General features: G+C 38.0%; 6 protein-coding genes and 1 non-coding gene across 7 annotated transcripts; all 7 read left to right on the forward strand.

Moving 5' to 3' along the window:
• Positions 1-138: 138 nt before the first annotated feature.
• On the forward strand, positions 139-4,493 carry SPOG_01337 (UDP-glucose-glycoprotein glucosyltransferase Gpt1; the record flags this gene model as incomplete). The annotated part of the gene is made up of 2 exons (XM_013170025.1): positions 139-778; positions 877-4,493. 2 exons carry the CDS (start codon positions 139-141, stop codon positions 4,491-4,493), a joined length of 4,257 nt encoding a protein of 1,418 aa, XP_013025479.1.
• Positions 4,494-4,912: 419 nt separating this feature from the next.
• Positions 4,913-6,627, forward strand: SPOG_01338 (19S proteasome regulatory subunit Rpn3). The gene is made up of 3 exons (XM_013170026.1): positions 4,913-4,969; positions 5,016-5,108; positions 5,160-6,627. The coding sequence occupies exons 1-3, from the start codon at positions 4,951-4,953 to the stop codon at positions 6,533-6,535; spliced, it is 1,488 nt and encodes a 495-aa protein (XP_013025480.1). The 5' UTR covers positions 4,913-4,950; the 3' UTR covers positions 6,536-6,627.
• Positions 6,628-6,798: 171 nt separating this feature from the next.
• On the forward strand, positions 6,799-7,809 carry SPOG_01339 (ubiquitin conjugating enzyme Ubc4). Its single transcript, XM_013170027.1, has 3 exons — positions 6,799-7,035; positions 7,133-7,210; positions 7,506-7,809. Exons 1-3 carry the CDS (start codon positions 6,916-6,918, stop codon positions 7,749-7,751), a joined length of 444 nt encoding a protein of 147 aa, XP_013025481.1. The 5' UTR covers positions 6,799-6,915; the 3' UTR covers positions 7,752-7,809.
• Positions 7,810-7,954: 145 nt separating this feature from the next.
• SPOG_16372 lies at positions 7,955-8,027 on the forward strand. The gene has a single exon. It is a non-coding gene; the product is annotated as a tRNA-Trp (tRNA).
• Positions 8,028-9,050: 1,023 nt separating this feature from the next.
• On the forward strand, positions 9,051-9,795 carry SPOG_01340 (S-adenosylmethionine-dependent methyltransferase; the record flags this gene model as incomplete). The annotated part of the gene is made up of 1 exon (XM_013170028.1): positions 9,051-9,795. One exon carries the CDS (start codon positions 9,051-9,053, stop codon positions 9,417-9,419), a length of 369 nt encoding a protein of 122 aa, XP_013025482.1. The 3' UTR covers positions 9,420-9,795.
• A 1,159-nt stretch (positions 9,796-10,954) lies between these two features.
• On the forward strand, positions 10,955-12,306 carry SPOG_01341 (copper chaperone Sco1). Its single transcript, XM_013170029.1, has one exon. It carries the CDS (start codon positions 11,100-11,102, stop codon positions 11,892-11,894), a length of 795 nt encoding a protein of 264 aa, XP_013025483.1. The 5' UTR covers positions 10,955-11,099; the 3' UTR covers positions 11,895-12,306.
• A 3-nt stretch (positions 12,307-12,309) lies between these two features.
• On the forward strand, positions 12,310-17,556 carry SPOG_01342 (VPS15 protein kinase Ppk19; the record flags this gene model as incomplete). Its single annotated transcript, XM_013170030.1, has 3 exons — positions 12,310-12,395; positions 12,445-12,572; positions 12,644-17,556. The coding sequence occupies 3 exons, from the start codon at positions 12,310-12,312 to the stop codon at positions 17,554-17,556; spliced, it is 5,127 nt and encodes a 1,708-aa protein (XP_013025484.1).
• Between the last annotated feature and the right edge of the window lie 88 nt (positions 17,557-17,644).

Below are 17,644 nucleotides of genomic sequence, written 5' to 3' on the forward strand. Positions count from 1 at the left end.
ACTCATGATGATCTCAAACAAGTCCTGTATTCTGAGGTACCCCATTCAGTACCACATTGATCCAAATTGTACTGATACTTAGCCATTACCTCAAGTTCATTTATCAGATTTGAATACTGTTAATGATCTTTTATCAAAATGAAATGGAGCATATGGCTGGGATTTTTTCCCTTTATTTCACTTTGTTTTGCTGCCAAGCCTATAGACGTTAGGGTCTCTACAACATTCAACAAGCCGTCATTCGTAGCTCTATTAGCTGAATCTCTATATGAAGAAAATAGAAACAGCTTTCTTTGGTTTTTAGACAATTTACCGTTGATTCGAACGGACGGCTTGTCGACGGATGAGCATTTGTACAATCGCACCGTTCAGTATTTAAAGGCCGATAATGTTTTATCCCAAGAAGAGCTTACAACATTTACTTATTCTGTTGCGTTATTAAGTGGAGTACCAAAGCTGGCTGCTTTTAGCAGTGTTGTTTCTTCTCATCCTGAGGGTTGTAACACTTTTCTAATTTTTAACGATCAAACGAATCTTTGTTTTTCCGATCTACCTCAAGGTTCCTTCCTTTATACAGGAAACTATCAACCTACACCTCTTGACTATAGTGTTGCTTACTTCTCAGAAGCGCTTCCGGTCGCCGTCATCGTTACCGATTTTGGAACAGATTTTGACAGATTCCATGAACTTTACTCATCTTTGGCAAAAAATAAAGAATGTAATTACGTTATACGATATGCTCCTGCTCCAAATGCTACTATGGAGAAGCTCTATGTCAGTAGTTTCGGAGCTCATGCCTCTTTAAAGCGTACCGATTATCTGGTAATGGATGATCGAGAAATTCCAATATCTTTTAACAAAGAAAAATTAAAAAAGTTGGCTCATCTGATGAGAAAAACGAGGTTCTCTTCGATCTAGCCTCCGATCAACTTGAAACCGTCACTCAAGACCAGATTGCGACTTTGGATATGCTTGCAGCGGAAGCTATTGTGACGAGCAAAACCCCCTTGAAGACCTTAAAGCTCCTTGTTCAAGATTTTCCAATGTATGCTCAGCATCTAGTGTCAAAAGTCCGACTTTCTGAGGATCTTATCGAAGATGTCAATAATCTTCAAAGTTATTCGATACCTGAAGGTCAAAATGCCGTATGGCTGAACGGAATCCCTATTGACCTTCAAGAAGCTGATGCTTTTACCATTCTGTCTTGGTTGCGGAAAGAGCGTCAAATATTATCAGGATTTCAGAAATTGGGAATAGAACCTTCAAAAGCCTCAAAGGTTCTATCCAACGAGCAATTCGATATCTCAGAAGCTGAATTTAAGTTTGCTCGATTTCATTGTCAAGATGATTTAGAAGACAATAAAGCAATTTTTTGGATGAACGAAGTTGAAACTGATACTAGGTATAGTAAATGGCCTAGAAGCAATATGCAATTGTTAACACCGATTTATCCCGGTCAGCTTCATCTCATAAGGAAACAGTTGCACACAGTTATATATCCTATTTTCCCTTCCAGTGATTCTTCCTTTTCACTACTCTCTGAGCTTATTCAGTTTTCTCGTCGACCTTCTCCTGTTCAAACTGGACTTGTTTGTGTAGCAACGGAAGATGATGAATTTGGTAAGACGATATGTCGTGCATTCCACTATGTTGCGAAAACTAGCTCAAAACCAAATGCCCTCAAATTTTTGTTTAAGTGTCTTGCAAGCGATCCATCTGCCGGTGCTTGGGCTCTTGTCGAAGAGCATATGCCTGTTGAAGATTATGATGAAGAAACGTTCCCTGAGATAAAGAAATCTCTAAATTCCAATATTTATGATACGATACTATTAAAGAGTCTTCAATGGAGTTCGCGCTTAGGATTAGATCCAGAAAGCCAAGATGTTATCGTTAACGGACGAATTATAGCCCACGATAAGCATTACGACAGTAACATGTATGGTATATTTATCGAAGATATTCCAGAAATTCAACTAGCTGTGGCTCAACAAATGGTACTTGAAGAGGAAAATTTATTGGACTATCTTTTAAAGGATGCGGCACATATCCGTAATCCTTTAATTCATCCATCTTCAAAATCAAAAGTGAAGCAAATAGATTTGTTAAGTCTTCTAGATAACATTGGCTTCACTTATTCTGATCTCTTGACCGTTGGGAATAAAAATGCAAAGTTTTCACTTTTGTTGGTTACAGATTTTGCTTCTCAAGAAGGACTTGGACTTACCTCTATGCTAGCTGAAGTACTTTCAAAGTTCGAAAGCAGCAATCTTATTTTAGTTCAATCCGACTTTGATAATGAATTACCGACCTTGATCTCTGACTTAAGTTCCTATACTAATCCCACGAATGAAGATTTACGGAAATTATTAAAGAATAATGAAAAGAAAAAGCCTGCTAAGTTGACAAGTAAAATAAAGTCGAAACTTGCTAAATATACGGAAGTATCCAAAGCTATTGTTGGCAACATTGATGAACCTAGTCAGTCGATGCTGATACTAAACGGAAGATTGATTAATTCGTTTTCTATTGAAAAACTTGGATTAGAAGATCTTGAAATGCTACTCTCTCAAGAAAAAGGCAATTATATAGATAAACTTGATAATATGCTTGATAACGCTAGCCAACTTCAAAACCAAGGGATTTTACCTTTGCTTAGTTCCTACCTTAAAAAGTTGGAATTTGATTACGTACGTGGTTCCGTTCCTGGACGTGAAAAGGCTATGTTTCCTAGAGACAATTTCTATAACCAGTTGCCAGTGAGTCGTTTAACCATAGAAACCGAAAATTTTAGCTCTTGTATGTATCAATTCGTTGCTATCTTAGATCCTCTCTCTAAGATTTCACAGAAATGGTCATCTATACTTGAGTCAATTTCTCATTTGGATGGTGTCGGTGTTCGTATCTATTTAAATCCTTCTAAAAGCCTTTCTGATTTCCCCCTTTCTAGATTTTATAGGTACTCAATTGAGTACGAACCCGTTTTCGATAATGGTGGACAATTTAAGGATTCACTTATACGATTTGATACACTTCCGGCAGATACTCTTCTTACTATGGACATTGAGTCTCGTGATACGTGGGTAGTCATGCAGAATGAAGTCGACATAGATCTTTACAATATTAAGTTGGACCATACATCGCCTGAAGAAAATGTAGAACCTGTTTCGGCTGTTTATGAAATCAAGAACATTCTTATACAAGGTTATTCTCAAGAAGAGGGTTTAAAAACTCCACCACGGGGAATGCAATTGGCATTAGAAACACCAAAACAGGAGCATTTTGCTGACACGATTGTTCTTGCGAATCTAGGTTACTTTCAGTTGAAAGCTAATCCCGGTATTTGGAACCTGAAACCGTTGTCTGGTCGCTCCTCTCAATTTTATAATATTAAAGCCTTGGATAAGCTAGATCCTAGTGAAGAGAAACAAGTGGTAGTTGATAGCTTTGAAGGCGTGACTTTATACCCCGTGATGCGAAGAAATCCAGGTTTCGAATCCTCAGACATATTGGATGAAGACATGAGTCCGCAGAGATTCTTTGACAAGATGAAGCAAAAGTTAAATATTTTTAAAATTGGAAAGAAAGAACCGACCATCAACATTTTTTCGGTTGCCAGTGGACACCTATATGAACGTTTTATGTACATTATGACCAAGAGTGTTATGCAACATACCAACAAAAAAGTGAAATTTTGGTTTATTGAAAATTTCCTCTCCCCTTCTTTCAAACATTCAATCCCAGTCTTGTCTAGGCATTATGGGTTTGAATATGAGTACGTAACTTATAATTGGCCTGAATGGCTGAGAAAGCAGGATGAGAAACAAAGAGAAATATGGGGATACAAAATTCTGTTTTTGGATGTTTTGTTTCCACTCAACCTTCATAAGGTTATTTTTGTGGATGCCGATCAGATTGTCCGTACGGATCTACAAGAATTAATGGACTTGGATTTGCATGGGGCTCCGTATGGTTATACTCCTATGTGTGATTCTCGTGAGGAGATGGAAGGTTTTCGTTTTTGGAAGCAGGGTTATTGGAAGAAGTTTTTGCGTGGCCTTAAATATCATATAAGTGCTCTTTACGTTGTTGATCTTGATCGTTTTCGTAAAATGAGCGCAGGAGATTTACTTCGTAGACAATATCAATTGTTATCGGCTGACCCTAACTCTTTGTCAAATTTAGACCAAGACTTACCGAACAATCTTCAACATCTAATCCCCATCTACTCACTTCCTCAAGAATGGCTTTGGTGTGAAACTTGGTGCAGTGATCAAAGTCTGAAAAAAGCCAAGACGATTGATTTGTGCCAAAATCCATTGACGAAAGAAAAGAAGCTTGATCGTGCTCGTCGCCAAGTGAGAGAATGGACTACATATGATAATGAGATTGCTACGTTGTTGAGGACTGCCGAAGAAGAGTCTTCGCATCTTACCTCTTCACCTTCTGTTCAAGATCAACCACAGAATATGGAGAAGGATATGGATGAGCTATAAACAGATTGATACAGATTGACTTTATTTATTAATTGTTTTTCCTGCAAGCCTATTCTCCAAGTGATAATGACCAAGCCTTGTTATTCAAAGTATGATATGAAAATGTTTTATCATAAAGTTCCAAAATGTGAATTTATAAAAGGAAATGGAACAGAAAATGTACTTTGTTATTTAATAACTCAATCTATACACGCTGTTTTGGTTTATTCTCTAAGGAAGCCTCCAGTATATTATATTGCCGCTCTTTTGAAGCATACCTAGATAAATTCTCTCTTTTACTAAATTCATAGATTTTCTTTAATAAATAAACAAGTTTTTTAATTTGACGGTAAATTTTGATGACTGTGAACTTCAAGATATCTCACTGACATATAAGGTAACAATCGAACTTAAGCCTAGGATACTCTTACATACACCCACAATCCTTGACTTGACCACTACCAAATACAAAATTAGTATGGCAGATCAATATAAAGGTATGAATTATATTGTTAGTCTACTTGCATATGCTAATCAGAGTAGAAATGGAGGTAGATTCCGTGAAGCAACCGGAAACGACGAAGCCAGCAGATCAAAAAGAGAAGAAAGCTGAAGTACCCAGAACAGCTTTACAGGGTATGAAAATAGGAAATAGATTGCATAAAGATGAATGCTAATGCTTGACAGATGTCGAAGCCAATATTGTTGCTTTAAATCAAGCTACAAAACAAAGAGATCCAAGACTTGTATATCGGGCTCTAAGAACAACTTCCAACATCAGCCGTCGCCTTTCTGTCGAAAGTTTGGGCCATCTTATCAAGAAATACTATGCTTCTGAACCTGAAACGAAAAAAGAACTTCTCAGCGTGATTGGCGTGGATGGTATTCAGATGGATGAAACCAAGGACGAAAGTGAAAGCAAGGGGGCTGTTCTTCCAGAAGTTAGCATGTATTTGCAATTGTTGGTTGGCGTAACGTTATTTTATAATGAAAAATATGATGATGGTGCTTGTTACATGGTAAAGGTTGTGCATCGCTTACAGTCATTTGATCGTCGTACATTGGATCAGATTGCAGCAAAACTTTACTTTTACTATACCCTATTCCTTGAGAAATGCAATCGTTCTGTGGAATGCAGAAATACTCTTTTGGCAGTACACCGGACGGCAACTCTTCGTCATGATACAGAATTACAGGCGATGGTTTTGACTTTGCTTTTGCGCAACTACATTCATTTCAATCTTTATGATCAAGCAGATCGATTGGTCTCAAAAACAGTATTTCCTTCCAACGCAAGCAACAATTTGGCAATTCGTTATCAATATTACCTTGGACGAATTCGCGCGATTCAGTTGGATTATACAACTGCTCATGAACACTTGGTGAGTGCCATTCGAAAGGCTCCGAATACCATTTATGCCGTTCAATTTTTACAAGCCGTTTACAAGTTGCATGTTGTTGTTCAGTTGCTCATGGGAGAGATTCCCGAGAGAAGAATCTTCCGTCAAAAATCTTTGGAAAAAACATTGATTCCTTACTTGCGCATTAGTCAAGCTGTGCGAATTGGTGACTTGAATGCCTTCACAGATGCATTGTCGAAATATGAAACTGAATTTCGTTATGACGGATTGCATACACTGATATGTAGATTACGCCATACGGTGATTAAGACAGGCCTGAGAATGATTTCTTTGTCATATTCCCGAGTTTCTTTGCGAGACGTGTGTATAAAATTGGGCTTGGACAGTGAAGAAAGCGCCGAGTATATTGTTGCTAAGGGCATTCGAGACGGTGTAATTGATGCAAGCATTGATCACAACAATGCGTTTATGGCCAGTAACGAAGCATTCGACATTTATTCTACCGAGCAACCTCAGCAAGCATTTCATGAACGCATTCAATTTTGTTTGGCACTTCATAATGACAGCGTGAAGAGTATGCGCTATCCGATGGATGCTCACAAAAGTGAGTTGGAGGATGTAGAAGAAGCTCGTCGACGAATGGATAAAGAAATGGCTGAGGCTGATTTAGATGACGATGAGCCTGATTTGGGCGATTTTTAAAAAAATTTCGAAAAGTTGGAAATCGTTGTTTCGTCTTTATAGAGAAGATTTATTACACGTTGAATGAAAGCAATGACAATTCATTTTGTAAGTTTATTTGTAAATACAAGAATTAACGTAAAACGTACATGAAATAGAGTGATCGTATCAATGTTTTTTCTTCCCCGAACGATTTGTTTACTAGTGCTCGAGTCACTTTCGTTAACATGTTACCTTAACGTATAGTATGTAAAGCAGCGCTAAAATAAAATCGCTCAGCGAGATTCGAACCCAGGCACGAAATAAATTTTGTTCTTATATGTTTCATTCTATTACTCTCCATAATCTTCCAAGAACAAACCACCACAACTGTAACAAGAATACCACATTAGACAGTTAGGATGGCATTGAAGAGAATTAACCGTGAGCTTGCTGATCTTGGAAAGGATCCACCCTCCTCTTGCTCAGCTGGCCCTGTTGGTGATGATTTGTTCCACTGGCAAGCAACTATCATGGGACCTGTAAGTGATCAATCTTGGGGCGAATGTCCGGAAGCTTTCTAGTTGGCGTTTCCTTAGTATTTATAAAAATTGGATCCGTTTGCTAACTATGTTTTAGGCTGATAGTCCTTATGCCGGAGGTGTTTTCTTTCTCTCAATTCACTTTCCCACTGACTACCCTTTCAAGCCTCCCAAGGTAAGTAATTAAAGCTAAAAGCAATGAAAAGCAAAAAGATATCGCCTTGGACCAAAAAAAGTGAACTACGTGCCGACTTCAAGGAAGAAAAAAAATTGCCAGTCCGGAGGCGAATTGAAATTTGACAACACTTAATGAACGGCAAATTATGGAGTCATTGTTCAAGACCTAATAAAGGATTGGTTTAATAATGGCCGAATATTGATTGAATAGTGTTCTTTTTAATGGTTTTCAATTCGGTTCTTTTTTGATTCAGCGAAATCTTAGTATGAATGGCTGACTAACCGTGCTTCAGGTGAACTTTACTACCAGAATCTACCATCCCAACATCAACTCCAACGGAAGCATCTGTTTGGACATTCTTCGTGATCAATGGTCACCAGCACTGACAATCTCGAAGGTCCTTTTGTCAATCTGCTCTTTGCTTACTGATCCTAATCCTGATGACCCTCTTGTTCCTGAAATTGCCCATGTCTACAAAACCGACAGACAACGTTATGAACTCAGTGCCCGTGAATGGACTAGAAAATATGCAATCTAGAGATTAGTTGTAAATTTAAGAATAAACAAGCCTCTTTCGCGATGTGAAATCTTTGGTACTATTTGGTAAATAAAAAATGAAAATAGAAATGTAGCGAAAACAAAAACTATTATATAAGCAGTCGTGTATGTTGAATTCTGAAGTTTTTTTCTGCAATGGAGTTTAGGCTTTATATATTTATTAAATGTCAAAGCTTTCAAGACGGCCGCTTAACTCAGTTGGTAGAGTGTGAGATTCCAAATCTTGAAGTCAAGTGTTCAAGTCACTTAGTGGTCATTTATTTTTGCTCCTTGTAGGCTTTTGTGAAAAGAAAACCAGCAAAAGGAAACTACGTAGAAGTGAGTTTATAAATGTCAAGAATATCCTTAAAGAACAAGACTAAGAAAAACTTAACGGACGACATTTATTGGTGTCTTTTATATTGTGATTATCCAGGGGTATTGACATAAAGAAAGCTCCAGTGTATGAACTTTGCTGTTCACGGTAACAAATGGCTCTGAACAGGCAAATTCCTTTAACGTTGAGAATGCTACAAAAGTAAAGCTTCACTTGGACCCCTTGTTTTATTCGTTTGTAAATAACGAAAACAGTCCTTCCCACAGCAGGCCGAGTAAAAGTACTATAAGCTGAAGAAATTAAGATTAAGAGCTCGTATTTCGATCAAAAGACGTGTACATTTGCATGTGGATTTCTTTTCTTTTCAATGTTGTTTTATTCGTTTACATCGTTCCTTAATATGATATTTGTTACTCGCATGTAAATGTGACCTCTGAAAGGTTGTATTAAACTTTGAGTTGACAAGCATATGCTATGTGGATATTCAATCATACTTAAATGAAATAATAATAGATTACCTTGTTTTCAAGTCTGAGAAAACTGTCATGGGTCAACTCGAGAGACGCGTCGTGTTTGTCAACACAAGTTGCGTCGCTCGTAGACGCGTCCATAGGCAGCCCAAAGCAAACCATTTGAAATTCCAAAGGATGTAAAAGGTTTTAAAACATAAATATAAGAAAATAGAATGATTTTGAACATGTAAAACTATTTTTGGGCAAATACGAAAACTGTGAAACCATTTTAGAATATTTGACCATGTTTAAACACTTACTTTTCTTTTTACATTATTAAAAGCTAACTTTATGTATTATATTGTTTACATATTATGGAGTTGTTTGTTTGACTTTGGTGAATGAAAGAGCCAAGCTGGTTTTCTATAAGTAGGGGACCAATTCCTACCTATTCTAAATCAATTCCTTGCTTACTTTTTTCCGCTATAACTCACTCTATTCTTGTTACAAAATGAGCCCTTCCAATAACTCGACTTCCCAATCTCAACGCACGACTTGCTTTCCCCATCGACGACCCTCCAAAAGCATGTCTTTGAATGTTACTCGTGGTACAAATGGGTTGCTACTTGTACGTAGCTATCCAATGAAGCACTCTAAACGCGCTTACCGTCGTACTCTAACACGCTATCCTACTCCTCCGGCAAGTGAAAATAAAGAGAACATTTCAACAGTATCCAAGGCGTCCTCTGTTAATTCTGTAAAACGAGCTCTAGCAGTATCGGAAATCATGAATGAAACCACCGTACTAGATCTGTTTCATATTCCTACCCTGGATACGGCCCAGGATATCACGCGTCGCGTAAATAATGAATTACGTTGACTTGTAAACAAACAAAGCAGAAAATTCAATTTCTGTATAGGATCTTGTCTTTCGTTTGTTTTTTAATTGTTTTGTCGTCTTTTTAAATTAATCTTATCATTGGTTTCTATAATGTTGTTATTATAATGCTTTCAAGTTGAAATGGAATTTATTTCATGGTTTCGACGAAAGATCCTTTTTCCGTTTCTCATTCACTGACTCGCTCACTTTCTTTTCGTTTTAAAAACAAAGTTCCGTTTTCTCTTCTTCCTACCTTACCAAAGGAACAATTGTTTTCCTCACGAATCTTTCCCTGTTCATTTCTTTTTTGTATAGGTCATTCTTTTCTTTTGTTATTCATTCCCTTCCCGCGTCTATCTTTTCAACTATATATCATCTTTTTATTTAAATACATCTATGTACAAATAGTGCTAGAGAGTACACTTGTAGATATTAATCGTAAACAAACAGTAAAACATAAAGGAGACGATCAAGACTCATGGCATCAGTAAGGTGTAAGAAAAAACGAAAGCGTTTTTCTTGACAAGAGCAGCAATAAAGTATCGTTTATAAGTAAACTTTTCGATACAATTGAATTTTAACAAAACCTATTCTCTGCTGATTCCCTTGAGAGAAAAACGTTAAAAACAATTACGACACATACTAAAAGAATACCTACGTCCTTGCAAATATGGCATCGTGGACTACATGAATGTTAGTTGTAGGACTTCGTTCAGACAACCTTCTAAGGACAATTCCTACAGTAGACTTGCAACTTTTTCGTTTACAGGAAATAGCGAAAGAAACCTCCATTAATTGTATCAGATGTCCAACTATACGGGAACCCAATATTCAAAATCATCATCCATTTCTGCGATCGTCTATTTATTTGCATAGCGAAGAGCAACAATCGAAAGATATTAATTGGGATCTGCCAGGAATTTTGTAGACATCCTTTATAACAATATTAAATGGACCCAATTCTTTCGCTTTTCTTTTGCAATTTTGACTACAAACAAGAAATTCTTGCACTTTGGACTCCAACAAGCGAACTTGTTTGTTTATATCGTATAAACATTCCAGTACGATACAAACAGAAATTTCCTAACAAAAGAAAGCTATCTAGTCGAGCTTTCGTTTTAAAGTAAAGATCAAAATATGAATAAAAAACGAAAAAAATTACTTATCTTTTTGCCAATACCATGCGTGGTGCAAAGCGGAGAACGAAAAGCAAAACAAAATCCTCTCCTTCCAGAGACTCATTGAATCATTGAGCTTGTAGCAACAAGACTCAATCTTTCAAATCTAACTTTTTTTGAATTCTGTTGAAAAAAGTTCCTGGTCCAAAAGCGCTTTGTGCAGGACGACAAACGTCAAAAGTCTTGATGGATCCTACAAGGCAACTGCAGCAGTTGAAATCACATAATCAATGCAGTTTTCATTTCAAATTCCAAATTTTTGAGTACTAATACAAAAGGGATATTTGATCAGGTATGTTTGGAACTCCTTTACTTACCAAATGACTTCTTCTCTTCCAGTCATTCAAGTCACTCAGCCATTTTGAGCAAGAACGGATTCTTCCAAGTCAATTTTTGCAGTAAATCCATTAAATATTAATTAAGGAAGGAAAATTCGATTCCTACGGTTCCCAGGGCTTACATTTTTTTCAAGGCTGGAAAACTCTTTGTAATCTTTTGTATAATGTTTCGTAGAAGAGCAATTGGCCCAGCAAGTCAAATTGCTAGTCTTTTGAAAGCCAATGTTCGCTCAACAGCTTCTCCTTTTCGAACCTGTTTTGACGGTCGTAGGATGATTGCTGGAAAGCGTACGGCAACCCAACATGCCTGGAGAAGCATGCTTTCTGTACGGGCCGCTGCAGTAGCAGCTGTCACCAGCGTAGGCTTGTATTTTTACCTCCAAAGTGAAAAACAGAAAGCTCTGGAGAGTAAGAAAGAAAAAGCATTGTCTACCGTTGGTAGGCCAAAACTCGGTGGCCCCTTTTCATTACTAAATCACCGTGGCGAAAGAGTAACTGATGAAGACTTCAAAGGAAAGTTCTCTATAATCTATTTTGGCTTCACTCGATGTCCCGACATTTGTCCTGATGAATTGGACAAACTAAGCGCTGCCATTGAAATCGTCAACAACGTTGTTGGAGACTTTTTGAATCCCTTGTTTATCACTTGTGATCCTGCTAGAGATCCTCCATCAGAAATTGCTCAATACTTAGAAGACTTCCACCCCAAAATTGTTGGCTTAACGGGAACCCATGACGAAATCAAAGATATCTGCAAAAAATTCCGGGTCTATTTCTCAACACCGAAAGACGTTGACCCACAGAAAGATGACTATCTTGTGGACCATTCTGTCTTTTTCTACTTGATGGACCCGAATGGACAATTCGTGGAAGTGTTCGGTCGTAATTCCACCGCAGAGGACATGGCTCGTGCTATCGGATCTTATGCACTATCCTGGAAATCAAATGCTAAACTTTAAAAGACTCCTGTGATTACTTCCATCATGCGAAGCATTTATCCACGACTTACTACGGCTTTCTTGCGACTGAGTCAAGAAACAAATCTTACTTGCCAATAAATCCCTGGAAAATGGTCTTGATGTCTTTCAAACTATCTCTATTTGCCAGGCCACTTACTACTTTCATACTTTACCGGATAGTAAACGACTACAAAGAAAAAGCTCAATTTAAGTTTGACAAAAATGATATATTAAAATGCTTTCATACAATATCTTTACCATAAATCTTTCAATGAATACTTCAAGAATTCTGTTCCTCTCAGTTTCTTCCCATCCCAATATTTACTGTTACTTCGTCACCTCAGAAGGATAGAATAGCTACGCATGGCTCTTGCATGGTATAAGTATGTAAAATATAGTGCTATAATTTTTCCATATGGGGATTCAATTATCAACCATACAGACACCCCAATTTCATGAGTTATTTTCTGAAGAACTTCCTGAGTACTATAATGAACGAAGGTTTGACACCAATTGATTGTTTTGACGTTCCTTCTAACAAATAATACAGTCTAGGAGATTCGCAGTTTTTGCGAACTTTTCGCATGCTAAAACGTAAAGGGAATGAAGAATTAATCAAGGTTTTCGTGAATAAATTGCCGGAAATATCACTGACCGGCATTGTGAATTCCCTGCAAGGTTAGTGCGTCCCCTCCATTCATGCCATTATTGCAGTTCGAAAAAGTACAGATATTAACCCGAGATTATAGAAGAACAAGAAAGAATTCTTGAAAAATCACCCAACGTTCTTCCATACACGAAGACTCTGGTTACCTTGCGTGCTGCTTATTTAATGCGTCCTTATGTTGCCCATAACTTATACGACAGAATATCTACTCGCCCATTTTTAGATTCTGCTGAAAAAAAGTGGATCATGTTCCAATTACTAAAAGGCATCTCTGATTGCCATAAACGAGGGATTTGTCATGGTGACATTAAAACTGAAAACGTGTTGGTAACTACATGGAACTGGGTATACATATCGGACTTCAGCTCGTTTAAGCCGACGTACCTTCCGGAAGATAACCCGGCCGACTATAGCTACTTTTTCGATACTTCTTCTCGTCGTGTCTGTAATATTGCTCCTGAACGCTTTGTTCCAAACTCACAAATACACGTAGCTCCTCTGACACCAGAGATGGATATTTTTAGCTTGGGCTGTGTCTTTGCCGAACTCCTTTTGGAAGGGTCTCCCCTCTTTACTCTTTCGCAGCTTTTCAACTACAAGGCCAATGGCTCTTACGACATCGCTGCAGTGCTTCGTCAAATTAAAGACCAAGATACTCAAAATATGATATTACAAATGCTTCAATGTGACCCTACACAACGTGATACAGCCGACTATTATCTGAAGCGTTATCGAGGAACTGTATTTCCTGAATGCTTTTATGTCCCCTTGTATAATTACTGTTGTAAATTATTAGACCCTCAAACCCTTTCACATATACAGCCCGTTCGAAATCAGCCGAATATTTATTCTTCAAGAGTGGATTCTATATTTAATGATTTATCTCCGTTTGATGATTTTTTTTCTACCGTTTCTAATGACACGCTATTATCTAAGAAAATGAATAATGATTTTGAAAGTTCTTTTATGCCTCTTTATACGTCCTTGCCTGATGAGTTTGAAATGACATTCGCTTCTGGCAAATGGTATCAGCTATTTTTGGAGAATTTGAGAAAGAAATTCTCCTTGGATGGAAGTATGCATTCTGAAAATATTAGGGAACATACAAGAAATAATGAAAGTTATGATAACGAATTTTCGGAAGCTTCCATATATGCTGCCAGTATCCTTTTGCCAATTGTTTTATCTGCCTTGCGCCATGTCAGCACCAGAGAATCAAAGCTGAATGCCTTAAGGACTATAGAAATATTATCAACTAGTATTCCTGATGAGGCAAAATTAGATACTGTATTACCCTTTGTGATGACTCTTGTTGCCGATGAATTTACAGATGTGCGGATTCGGGCTCTGATAACCATTACTCGTCTTGTTAGGAACATTACGGCCATCGCCCCTATTAATGCATTTCTATTTCAAGAATACTTGTTTCCAGATTTACAAAGATATTTATCTGATCCTAATTGTCGTTGTCGTGCTACTTATGCATCCTGTCTTCCAGAATTAGCGAGACAGGCTTCAAAGTTTGTGAACCTTGCTCAGTCTCTTAGAAACGCAGGAATTTTATCTTTCCCAGAATCTGAATATGAAAATGTTAATCATGGCAAAGCAGAATTGCTATTTGAAACAGGACGTCATGATTTAGTCGTCACGGTAGAAAGACACGTTTCGATGTTGTTGGCCGACGGCTCATCTATTGTACGAAGATCCCTACTAAGTGCTCTTCCACCTCTTTGCGTCTTCTTCGGCAAAGCCAAGTCGAATGATCTGATCTTAAGTCATCTAATCACTTATTTAAATGATACTGATTGGATGCTTCGATGTGCCTTTTTTGAAAGTATCACTGGCCTTGCCATATTCATCGGTTCTCGTAGTGTTGATGAGTACATTCTACCTTTGATGTTACAAGCTTTGGTCGATCCTGAACCCGCGGTGCTGGAAAGCGTACTAGAATCGTTTGCTGCACTTATCGAGCTTCAATTATTCGACAAACTAGTTATCCTTAAAGTCCTTCATCTTATTTTACCTTTTTCCATCATACCCAATATTTATACTAGGAAGGCTACTCTTTCTGTCGTTTACTCCACTTACCTGTGTTTAGAAGAGGTTGATCGACAGTGTATTTTAATGCCTGTACTTTTACCGTATTTACTTTCTCCCGTCCACAATATTAATAGTCTGGAGGAACTTGATCTCTTTATTGTCCCGATGGTTCCAGCGTCCGTCTGGTCAACGCTAACACATTGGTTTACTGAATCAGATAACAGCTCTGAATTTTGGAGAGTTGTTCGCTCACCTAATCAGTCTAACAATGATGATGATATAGGTGACTTACAGTTGAGTTCAGAGAAAACGAATGATGGAATGTATTCATTTTCGAATTTACGACCTAGGAAGAAGCTCTTCATTTTAGGACATACTGTTTTAACTTCGTCAGAAGTACTTGAATTGAACGATGACGATCGCAAGTGGATTGATATTATAAAAAATTTGGGCATAAAAGAAGAGCATTTGTTTATCTTGGGAAATCTTCGTGAATATGTATTCAGAACAATAACTAATTCTGGAATCTTGATAAGAAAACGGGAAAGCGAACTTGCTTTTAATCAGACAAAGGATACCCCAAAATCGCCTTTACATATCTTGCCAGAAATGATATTTTGGAATCCTGAAGCTCCTTATTCACCATATTTATTAACAGAAAATATGGAATCAAATGCGAATAAATATGCAGACTCTATTTATACTAAGCATTCGCAAACCGAAGACTTGGTTTCACCGGAATCTGCAGCTTATGTTGGAACCGACATGACCAATGCCTTCGGGTCAACTACAAAATCTTTGAAAGAAAGAGTGAATGATAAAACACATTACCAAAAACCTAAATCTTCCGAAGCTAATACTTTGTCTGAAGCAATCTTACAGCGCAGTAAACCAATAGATCAGCGAAGAAGAATTGATTCTAATGCCAGTTCTCTGCTTTCGTCTGATAATGAATCTTCAACTCAGTTATTAGAAAATCAAAAGGAGCATAGTTACGATGAGCAAAGGAGTAGGGATCATTCTGTCGAAAGGGAATTGATTGGAAAAAACAAAAAATTGGGTGATTATAGTTTAATAATTGACTCAAAGGTTTCCAATCTAGAGGCACCAAGTCCTACAATGTCAGCAGCCTCAAATACGTTGCGCGGCCTTGTCACCAACGAACTCAGTTTGAAAGAAGGTGCCAAGAAATCGTCTTATACAGGAAATAATCCATATGTAACTAATTACCTTAACAAAATTTATGCCGAGGCTGCAGTAACTGCGGTAGATTTCGGACCTGCTGTTGCACCTAGCTGGGCATCGTCTATTTCCCTGCGCAAAAGAGGAAAGATCACTAATTTGAGCAAACAACCAAATAAAGGCATACAAGGGAATGAATGGCAACCAGAAGGAGTTCGTGTTACTCAGGTGAATTTGGGAAATGTCAAAGAAGGAGGTATAAAGCGGATTATTGCAAGCCCTGATTCTTTATTTTTTGTTACTTTGGGACTAGATGGGCTAATTCGCGCATGGCAACTAGTTGAGAATGATCACCAGATTCCGGTTTGCAAATGTGAATGTCGGTTAGTATACGGCCATACTCGTCGAAATGGAGAAAGAAGCCGGTTTCCTGTAGTTAACGGGTGCTTTATGGGAAACACGTATTCATTTGCATCTGTTACACAAGATGGATCTATCGAAGTGCATCGACTAGATGTTAACAATCAGAAGCATAAATTGCTTACAAGTAGTAGGCTTCCTAATATGGATATTAGCGATTCAATTACATCAGTGGAGTCAGCAAACTTTTACGATGGAAGCGTTCGTATAGTAATAGTAACCGCTTGGTCAAAACTTTACTATTTGGAAGCCGGAAATTTGCAAATACTAGCTTCTGTACAATTGCCAGTTGACCGAGGATCTGCAACTTCAGTTGCTGTTTCTGATGGGTGCTTATGGGTGCTTATAGGGACCTCTAAGGGCTGGCTCTTGTTGTGGGATTTGCGCTTCAATGTTCTTTCAACAGCATGGAGGATATCAGCGAAAGTAGACAAAATTGTTTTTTTGACTGGTAGATTCAAAAAGGACCCAGCATTTTCTCTATTTGGTGAAGGGAATAACAATCAAAACTTAGAATCTCAATCCTCGATGGGACTCGGGGGAAGCTCAAGTGATAGTTCTAAAAGCATAAAGCCAACGACACCGATAATGGGAGCAGTCAATCAAGATGCAAAAGCTATTTCTACCGTCCTTGGTTGTACAACTGTATCGATAAGCTTCAGTCGGATGATAGGTAACAGGAAAGAAAAAAGGGGGCATATAGGGTTTGAAGACAATTCGCTTGAAGGCTTGAATCATTTATCATCGGGAGTTTTAATTTTCGACGTTGAGCGAGGGAAATGTGAAGAAATGTTTTTAGAAAACTGGGAACTTGGCATCCCGCCCCCAATTCCAATACGACAGGAAGTAGATGATGCAAATGACCTTAAATTGCGTCAAGAGTCCTGGCCTCGTGACCCTTTTTCCACCTTGAATGACTCATCCCAAGAAGAATCCCAAATCTATCATTCTGGGTGGCCATGCTTGTCAGTCCCGGTTTACTACCAAAAAGATTCAACGATAGCACCAACGGAACGAAAGCTCCTGTTTGTCGTCGTCTCTCCTGGGAGCCCTCATGCATACACGTGGGACACGAGCAACCCATCCAAAAGCTCGTCAATTACCAACATTACTGAAACAGCCAAGATTTCAACTCTACAGAATGCACCTCCGGTACATCTACGAACGGTGGAATCATCCCAGGTTCGACCGAAATCCTCCGGTGTTTCTCGACCACTCTTATTCCTTCAACAGCTAAAATATCTTCCAAATGAGAACCGTATATATCCCATTATTGACATTGCTTTCCTTTACCGGCCTTATGCTCTTACACTGCTTGTCGACGCAGCGGGAAATGTAGAATTATGGACTTAAACGGAATTTAATTTTTATAAGAAAAATCAAAGAATTACCTTCTCAACATGTCCTCTTTCTTATTTTTTTTCTTTCAAAATGTTTGATG

Source organism: Schizosaccharomyces cryophilus, assembly GCF_000004155.1.
Source record: "Schizosaccharomyces cryophilus OY26 unplaced genomic scaffold supercont4.8, whole genome shotgun sequence".
Taxonomy (NCBI): domain Eukaryota; kingdom Fungi; phylum Ascomycota; class Schizosaccharomycetes; order Schizosaccharomycetales; family Schizosaccharomycetaceae; genus Schizosaccharomyces; species Schizosaccharomyces cryophilus.